Source organism: Sinocyclocheilus grahami, unplaced genomic scaffold (genome assembly GCF_001515645.1).
Source record: "Sinocyclocheilus grahami isolate Dianchi unplaced genomic scaffold, SAMN03320097.WGS_v1.1 scaffold36.1, whole genome shotgun sequence".
NCBI classification, from domain to species: Eukaryota; Metazoa; Chordata; class Actinopteri; order Cypriniformes; family Cyprinidae; genus Sinocyclocheilus; species Sinocyclocheilus grahami.
Genome location: NW_015505215.1, coordinates 3,800,716 through 3,810,856, shown reverse-complemented (window position 1 = coordinate 3,810,856; position 10,141 = coordinate 3,800,716). Strand labels below are relative to the sequence as shown.

Genomic DNA, 10,141 nt, shown 5'->3' with positions numbered 1-10,141 from the left:
GCTTATTCTTTATGCAAATATTGCATTATTTTCAACGCCAGATTTTTTTCCCCTCATAAACCCCATCCATAGCATCAGGATTTAGGTACACACTGGTTATGATCATGCTTGTCAACTAAATTTTATTTTTTTTAATTTTTTTTACAATAAGACCAAAATCTCAATCATTTGCAATTAAAATATGACTGTTGAGGCAAATTTAGCTGCTACCCTCAAATGAATTTAAGCCCTAACGCACAACTTCACCTTTAAGTAAACACTCTTGTCAGCAGAATTGATGCCTTATCCTCGGTTATGTTTTTTCTCTACATAAGTAAAGTTATTGAGTCAAACATAGAGAAGTGAAATACAAACTATAAAGAAAAATGTTGTCCAGTAGAGTGATTATCAGTGCATGCAGCAATGTGAGAATCTTATGAAGGCCAGTGTTGTTCTGGTCTCGATACTAACACGGGTTTTTGTGATGTTCCCTCTGTCCTCAGTAATCACATCACGGTGCTATATATATATATTTGATAACTCATTCATTAGGTCTATTAAAATAATTAAGTCTGTAATTATAAGTTGGAGAGCTGGTGATTATAACTTCAGATCAGTATTTTGGATACAAATAGCCGAAATCATTTGTTATAACGATGAAAAAATAAAGAACTAACATTGACCCTCATAGTACATAGAGGTGAGGGTGGTGGGTTTGTAACTTTTTTGATAGGGTCTGTATCTGGTCTTTGCTTTATTTCTGATGATGATGATGCGTGCTGTGATATGGGGTTTGATAGCTTATATGTGTATATAGTTCAACTGTGGGGGAAGCTTTCGTTGGTTGAATTTTGTTAATTTGTTTACAAGCATTTCAAACTGTTTCCGCATGGCTGTGAAAATGTATCTGTTGAATTTGAGGAGAAAAAAAAAAAAAAAAAAGAAATTTTTACACTGAATTAAAAAGGATACTAAACGTTTATCTGTATGTTGTTTTCCCTTCTTGGTACTTAAAGGCATAGTTATTTTTTTATCCTTGTCATCAAAAATAAGCACAAAAATGCAAGTTACAAACAACAGGAAAAATACAAAATAAGATAAAAATTAAATAAACAGTGCTTTAATTTTTTTTTCAGGTGCAGACTATTTAACAGTAGCATTCACGTAAGAAATACTACAGAAATGAATAACCAAATGTTAAAATAAACCACTGAATAGTCTTCTCTGTATGAATTAAATAGGCAAGCTACTGAAGTTATTCAGTCAAGCGTGAGTGATTTTCTGTTGTTGTTTGATTAACATTAGCGACATGGAGAGCAGCAGGTTTATTAGGCTGCTGTAACTTTAAGACCTAATGCACAGATCCAACATGCCAAATACTTTGAACAGACAACTCTTATTAAAACGCTGTCAAGAAATAGTACCGTTTTTAACAGCAGGGTATTACAATGCTTTTCTGGCATCGCTATATATTGTGCAACACGTGTATAAATATAGTCATAACAGACTGGCCATTTTTAAAAATGTTCATTGTTTTTGGTGTCGAACAAAGAGACATGGTTCTTTAACAGTTATTTAAAGCAGGTCCATTTCAGTGCTTTACCAATTTACCAATTAAAGTCATATGGAGTGAAGCGAGCATTTGCTGTGGAAATAAAAATAAAAAGTAAACGTACACAAACATCCAGCACTCACTCCCACTATTACCATGTGCTGTATAAAAAGCACAGCACATCCACTAAACAAGCACTTTAAATAAAACCTTTAATTAGAAGGTTTATCAGCCAACAGTGTCAATTCAGTCAAACGTGTTCATTTCAGTGGTTAATGGGTCCCAAACCATGAACAGCTCACATTTAGGCTGCAGTTTCAACACTTCATGTTATGAACTGATCATAACCACACACACACACACGAAAAAAGAAAAATCAATGGATTGCTGCTGCTCTAAAAGTTACTTCAAAACTCTATGGTTAAGACTAGTCCTGAAGCTCATCAGACACTATACAGCGCTTTCAAAGGGCCATCAATATTACTGTAAGCAAAGTAAGAGAATATACAGATATGTTTCAGATATTAAGCTTTCTTTTAAAAAAATTATATTCTAGACTGTACATTATACAGTAATGTTAAATCATATATTTCATCTTATATCAGCGATATAGAGGTAAATCAAGTTGATCAAACATTAAAAATCAACAGATTCCGAAATCACAGGCGAATTAACACTGGTTTAAAAATACACACGTGAAAGGGTTTCTAAATGTGTACAAGTGTACGGAGAGAGAGAACAAAGGAGCAGAGAGGCATGATGGGACGGACAATTGTAGAGGAAGTAAAGAAAAACAGATGAAAAGAATTGGGCGAGAGGAAGAGGGGAGGCACAAAGGAGGCTCAGAGGTTGCTGAAGAGCTCATTTCTTTTGCTCCAGTCCATCTGCGGGGCTCTCTTGCTAGAGCGTTTCTGGTGAGCGCGTTCCTTGGCCTGCTGCAGCGATATGTTCAGAGATAGTCCTGCGTTATCACTTGAAGCCTTCTCTTTTGGTTTGTCCTGCAAACATTTCAGCATTAAAATGAACATTCTATGTATACTCAAGACTTTGTGCATGGACACAAACCTCTGGTGCGGAGGTGCTGGCTGGAGCTACAGAAGTGGAGGTGTTGGAGGAGGTGCTGGAGGTCGACAGGCTCATAGCTACTTTAGGCTTTTCCTCCCGAGTTGCTTTTCCATTCACCTTCAACAAAGTATTGACATTAATATAAAAACAACGTCAACCAATTAAAAGCGTAGTCCCCCAAAAAATGGAAATTCTGTCATCATTTACTCACACTCGTGTCATTCCAAACCTGTCTGCATTTCTTTCTTCTGTTGAACACAAAAGTACGTATTTTGAATAACCAGATACTTTCTGTCTCTACTGACTTCCAATGTATTTTTTGGACAAACAATGCTACCAACATTCTTCAAAATATCTTGTCTTCCACAGAAGAAAGTTAGTTTGGAACGACATGGTGGTTAATAAATGATGACAAAATTGGGTGGACTTTCCTTTTAAGCACAGGACCAAAAACAAACCCCTAGATGGACCCTGAGGTTTCAGTTCACAGTCTGACTATGGGGCCTGTCCTAAAAGCCACACTCGAGGTCTTGGCCAAGTGCATGTGACAGGAAGGACACACACAAGACTGTCCCAAGTAGGATAAATGCCAAAGCTAAATCCACACTATCTCTAATAGTGCTTTGGTGCATTATTTGAGGCTAAGTGTATCCAATTACACATCATGTGCATGAACTCGTGTTCCCTGAAACCTTGAGATTTTGAGGAAAACTTTACAGTGTAAGCTACATTCATTAGATGTTACATATAATTGAATAGGAAAATGTTAAGTGTTGCACATTTTATTGGTGCGGAGATGACTATGCATATTTTCTAAAACGTTTGGGAGGGCTTTTTTTATTTTAGAAGGACCACAATTCAATTGTATTGTCTGTTACACAGGAACTACTGAACAGACAAGTTTATTCTAAAGTCCAAAGTACTAGAAACCAAAATGTGTAACTGAAGCTCTTTAATAACTTAGACAACACTGTTTTGTAAGTGTGTCCCAATCGGTTAATCAAGCAAGCGTTCTACATACACGTGTGGTCTTCACGCCCTCTTGAGTTGAATACAGGAAGCATGTCATGTAAGCAGACAAATGGTCAAGTGAAGAGACAGCGAGGTGGAAGGCACTAAGATAGCCATGAACTGAAAGTGTTACAAAATTCTAGCTCCTCAAACCAGGTTTCCACACCATTTTACAAGTTTTTATACCATCACAAACAACTTTGATCAACAGGCATTGGGAACCTGATGTAATGTAGATGAAATGAGACATTTCTCTACAACATAGACTAAACCAAACAAATCTCAAGCTCCATCTAGGGCTTTGAAACTCCTGTGATTTTTCAAGTTGTTTGTAAAGTTTAAAAGTCATTTTATACAGACTGAACAGATTGGGCGATTTCTAGTCAATGAAATATTTCAGTGCTGAGCCTAACTAAAGGCATTTATATATTGCTATAGAATTTTTGATGCATTAGATGATGCAAATGAACATTTGCTTGTTTTGCTTGTACTGTATGTAACCAAAATGTTATGGCATATGAAAAAATACGGTCCTTTGCGAAAGAGCTTTTCTGGTAAGAATGTCCCATAGGAATGAGTATCATGACACTACTGTTCAAAAGTTTGGGGTTGGTAAGATTTTCAGTCAGTAGGATTTTTTTAATAAGGCTCTCATGCTCACCAAGTCTCCATTTATTTAATTAAAAATACAATAGAAACAGTAATATTGTGAAATATGATTATAAATTACAATTAATTTAAAATGCAATTTATTCCTGTGAAGGCAAAGCTGAATTATCTGCAGCCACTACTCCAGCCTTCAGTGTCACATGATTCTTAAGAAATAATTTTAATATGCTGATTTGGTGCTTATTATTTCTTATTATCAATGTTGAAAACAGTTGTGCTGCTTAACATTTTTGTGGAAATGTATACTTTTTTTTCAGCATTCTAAATCTTTACCGTCACTTTTGATCAATTTAATGTTGCATTGATGAATAAAATTAATATAGATATTTTCAAATGTATATATGTATATCAAGTATGTTTTAGAAATGTTTTAAATCCAAAAATATTTTGAATATTTTTAAATAGCTTTATGGCTCCCATTCTAGAACAACTAATGTAAACCACATGATCCACAAATCTCAAAAGTAATAATGGATTCACAGTACTCATACTCTCTGTGATGTCTACAGCTGAGCAAGATCCAGGAATCCTTCATCAGAGCCAGACAAACATCTGAGGGCGAAAGAGTATCTGAGAAACGCTATTTGATAAAGCTACAGATGTTTGTGTTGTGTGAAGAAAAACACTTTTCAGAGGGCTTCAGAGGAAGCGGTGATTATCTGCTCCAGGTTATCATTCTCTCAGCTAGTCTAATCTAGCAGTGGGAAAACTGACAGAGAAGAGCTGCTGGAGAGGAACCAGGACACTGCATTAAAAGTGGCCTGAAATCTGGTTATCAGACTCCACAGATTTACCCTCGTCCTAATGCTGCCTGTCTAATCCCATCACTGATGCTCCGACACTACTACACTTTATCAGCCAATCAAATGTGATCAGGTAAATTTAGCATGTGCAACTAAACGAAGCACATCACACGCCCACTTTTCGAGATGTGTAATGGGTCACACTCATGTTTGCTTGACACAAATGAAGATAAGTGGTCCACTTAAGTCTGAATACATTTAGGCTGATGATACATGGGGCAACTTTTTTGAGCAATGTTGCTTGGCCACTTTCCCTTTGAGAATAAGTAACACATTTCTATCTGGATACTTTAGATCAGTCGTGGGCCCTGTGTCTCACCTGGTTACCTGTTGACAGCAACATTGCTCAAAAAGTTGCCCTGTGTATCATCAGCCTTAGTCTTTTGAACAATGAGCAACATAGATTTTACTCACATGATCTTCTGAATCATGGCTGGAAACAGGCTCTGGAAGAGGACCTGAGAACAAAAAGGGCGACGGGAAAAGATCAATTCATTAGATTTCTGCAGATGCATTTTAAAGACTTGTGATCATATATATTGGTCTATAGGGGGGCAAACTGCTCATCACTATTATTAACAAAAATGCCATTAGCACAGTAGAGTCACAGTACAATGGTTGAACAGTGAGTTTCCTTCCAAGAAAAAAAACAGGAAACGGGCAAAAAGCCTTTATAGAATTTAATGAGAATTGGGAAACATGGCTGTTGTGGTTGAAATAATGAATAAAAGATGTGTGTGGGTGCAGCTGTCAACATTCTTTCAGTGAGAAATGGAAAAAGTCCAACAGCCCAGTGGCAAGCTCATCATTTATTTTTTAACTTTTTCTTATTTCACCTGTTGCTCTATTGCCCTCAAAAAGCCTCCAATGAAGTGACCTATATGTTATATATCATGTTATGCTACTTCGTGTCATAGTGAGGTGGCTGGAACACAAACATGAGTCGTTTGCCTGTCTGGCACATTTAGGGTGGGGGTGACTGATTTCCCCTATTTCTCATACTTCTGCCATGGTCCTGATCGCCATGACGACATGCTGGCAGTGCGCTGTTGACTTTGGCTAATTCTCTCATGTACCATAGACAGTGCCACCGCAGGCCTTGAGTTGATGTTTAACCAGCAGTCTGTTACTATGTGAGTGTGTGTGCACACCTGAACATCTGAAATGTTTGACAAAGTGAACAAAGTTGTTCTTGATCAGCAAAACCACACTTAAGGTCAAGGGTGAGATGGACATAAACCCCACTTTGCACATGAAAAAACACGCAATAGCTGGTTAATTTGTCACGCTGGTACCTGTGAGATGTTTCTCAGTCGGAAGGACACCACAGCTGCTGAAGAAGTCGTCTGTCTCAGGATCCACCACCAGCAGTCTGGTCTCATCTCCTCCTGTCTTGATGGCCGCCACCACTTCTGAATGCTGCATTGTGTGCACAGCAATGCCATTCACCTACAGAAACAACAGACAATAATTCATAGATTTTGAAGCAAAGATAGAGACTTAAAATATGATAAGGAAGAGTTGTGGGAACATGGCAGGAATGCAGGAAGTCTCCATTCATTCTGATATATCTGGATATTAAATGAACAATTGTTTCCCTGGGTCATTCAAAGCATGTGGATGAAGTGGTCAGCGTCTGTGGTTCTGTAGTGATCTTTATTTTTTAATAATTTGACTTATTACAGAAGTAAGATAATCTGTGAAAGATATTGTATAGAATAGATTTTATGCTTCAAAATGACTTAATTATTGTGCGTTTTTACTTTTTTAAGTCTGTTAATTAGTAATTTCCTATTCAATTTAATTAATTGCTTTACGGTAATTTAATATCAATGTAATTTAATTTAAATGTAAAAATACAATTACATAAAAAATAGTTACAAATTAAGAATTAAAAAATGTATATTAATTACCAAATATAACATTCTTTTAAAAGTTTGTTGATTAGTAATAACTTTTGTACTAAATTAAATTTTAGTAATTAAATTTTAATGTAATATACTTTAAACATAATTCAATTTAAATGTAAACATATAAATACATACAATTAAATTACAAATAATTATTGTATGTTATTCTCATTTGTTCAATTTGTAGTAATTTAATTTATTGTTTTAAAGTAATGTAATTTAAATGTAAAAACATAATTAAATTTAAATTAAAAAAGTCAAACTACATTTAAAAACTATTAAAATACAAATTATGATTTTACTTGTAAATATTACTATTCTAATATATTTGCACTATTGCTTCTTTACTTCACTATTACTTAAAGGATTAGTTCACTTTCAAATTAAAATTTCCTGATAATTTACTCACCCCCATGTCATCCACGATCCCAGATGAGGAGTAAGGGTCTTACCTAACGAAACGATCGGTCATTTTCTAAAAAAAAAAAGTATATGCTTTATAAACAAAAATGTGCACCTTGCTCTGCACAGCGATGTGCATCCATGACTTCACGTAATACGTAATAACGTTGAGGCGGAAGTACCGACTCAGTCAGCGTTTACAAATGTGGAGAATGAGGACCGTTCAAAAGTTGTTGTATGTTCAACGACACATATTCAAATGTCTTGTGTCAGTTTATCTTTTAAAATGGTCACTTCGTGTGCGTATCCTGGATGTTTAAATCTTTTGAAACCTAACTTCCGCCTACGTCAAGCGTGACCTTTTCAACGTAATTACATATTACGTGAAATTATGGATGCGAATAGCAGAGCAGTGCAAGGTGCGCATTTTTGTTTATAAAGCATATACTTTTTTTTAGAAAACGATCGATCGTTTCGCTAGACAAGACCCTTATTCCTCGTCTGGTATCGTGTAGAGCCCTTTGACGCTGCACTGAAACTGTAATTTTTATTTTCAACCATTTGGTAGCCGTTGAAGTCCACTATAAAGAGAATAATCCTGGAACGTTTTCATCAAAAACCTTAATTTCTTTTCGACTGAAGAAAGAAAGACGTAAACATCTTGGATGACATGGGGGTGAGTAAATTATCAGGACATTTTTATTTGAAAGTGAACTAATCCTTTAATTTGCACTATTCACACCAATGCAGCTAGAATAGAATACAATTTTGGCAATGCAAATGTGTAACAAGTGAGTTTTTGTCTACACATACTATAATATATACCAGCCAGACAAAGCAAATCTCCTTTCTCTGACGCTCTGTTCATTTGAAGTACTTATGGGTCAATAGAAAGTCTAATCCCGTGACCATGACTTGTTCCCAGAGAGGAGACACCTGGGAAAAGACTGAGGTTCTGTTGGACTATCCCATAATGCCAGAGGCTAAGGAATCTGCGTGAGAGATTCAGGGCAGGAGTGGGCTCTTAGGAATGCCGACCCCACTCTCCCGTTCTGCAGGCAATTAAAAAACAGAGGACAAACAACAGCCCCCTTATGTGTCCTTTAAACACAGCCCTATTAGAGACACACACACACACACACACACACACATAACAAGAGGCCACACTCACAGAATAGGGAAGCAAAAGGGAGAATTCATCTGAGTGAGCATGAGACACGCTAGGGTTGGTGAACAGGCATAGCATAGCATGTTTTTATCGTCATGTTCAGGTAAAGCCATGTGAATCCACACGATGCCTGACATTTAAATGTCTCAGCTCTCTGCAATCTGAGATGAGATGCGGGAAATGGGAGTGAAACAAAGAACAGGAATACTGAGAGTGTGAAAACACTCAAAGCTTTCAAGCACGGCCGCTGCATGAAGTCACCATTCAAAGAAAAGCATTCGGTGGCATTCTGAAGGAAATGAGACAAAGCTTTAAAATGAAAAATCTTCTCAGTCAGGCCAAAGCGGCCCGGATTTGTGCTCCGGGTGAACTACGTCAACCAGTCACACAACCAGTCTTCACACAGTGAAAGGGCATGATTTTTTTAAATGTGTGAAATTAAAACTGTGAAAAACACATAACCACAGACCGAGTTACAAGTCAGCCAAAACCATTTCACCATGACCCTCAGAACATTTACATACTTTTACTGAAGTCACGTACACACACTACACAGGCTTTGGGAGTGACAATTTGATTTAAATCCAAGAGTGATTCCCCGATAGTCACTCAAATTGATGATGACTGACATAATGATATCTATATCAACATAACACAACACTTGATTGGAAAAGAGTGACGCATCTCAGATACAGTTTTAATGACATCATTAGGAACTAGCTGCTAATCTGCTCTCTGTTCTGTACACACTTCACTGTTGTGATTACCTGAATTTGTCAGGAATGATTTCACACTACTAAATAACCAAACTGTGTACAGATTAGGATTAAACACAAAGAGAATTTGGTATTTTATTGATATTTATTTTGTCTAACCTTATTTTCTTCATATCTTTGACCTCATTTACACCAGGAATTAACATGCATTTAAAATGGGACAATGATAAATACATAGATTTTTTTATACATATAAATAACATAAACGGGGCCTTTTTCTCCCATTCAGTCTGAACTTTCTTTGGGGTCTTTGGGACCTCTATCACATAGCCATAGTAAGTGGATTGAGCCTGGTTTTATATCAGTGGTTTGATAAAGATATGTGGCTCTGAGCTCTCCTCAGGCATTCAGTAATCCCAGCACTCCCAAAGAGACAGTAATTACATTGGCCACTCCTTCACTGACAGATAATGAGATTAATGCTCTGGAAACACAGTCCAAACCGCTCAGGCATTTACAGTTAACGCTCTCTGTGCAAGTATAAAATGTTTAAAATAGCACTCTGGCTTGAAAATTAATCTTTTTTTTTTCTATGGTTAGGCTAATGAAATACTTTATAAGGTGGGAGAATTTTAATTGAAATTATTACTTAGTGTTTTTTAATCTAGAAAGCAGGATGGCTTCTGGCTGATATAATGTCACTATATACATAATACAATGTATAACAATAATAGATAAAACAATTATAGAAATCGAGATGTACAAAAAATTATGCTACACAGTATTTATGTGGAATTCACTGAAAAAAAAAAACCTGAAAGCAAAAAATGTTTACAATCAATTGAATGGGCTGTCAAGGGAAATCA

At 36.3% G+C, this 10,141-nt stretch overlaps 1 protein-coding gene across 1 annotated transcript in view; it reads right to left on the bottom strand.

Annotated features, from left to right (window-relative positions):
* Window positions 1-1,100: 1,100 nt before the first annotated feature.
* LOC107581587 (Na(+)/H(+) exchange regulatory cofactor NHE-RF1-like) overlaps window positions 1,101-10,141 on the bottom strand; it is a 29,346-nt gene continuing 20,305 nt past the window's right edge. The window contains exons 3-6 of the mRNA XM_016267211.1: window positions 6,375-6,528; window positions 5,494-5,537; window positions 2,597-2,713; window positions 1,101-2,529 (exon numbers count right to left, since the gene is read on the bottom strand). Coding sequence (XP_016122697.1) covers window positions 2,374-2,529; window positions 2,597-2,713; window positions 5,494-5,537; window positions 6,375-6,528 — 471 coding nt within the window. The 3' untranslated portion in view covers window positions 1,101-2,373. The remainder of the gene's footprint in view (window positions 2,530-2,596; window positions 2,714-5,493; window positions 5,538-6,374; window positions 6,529-10,141) is intronic.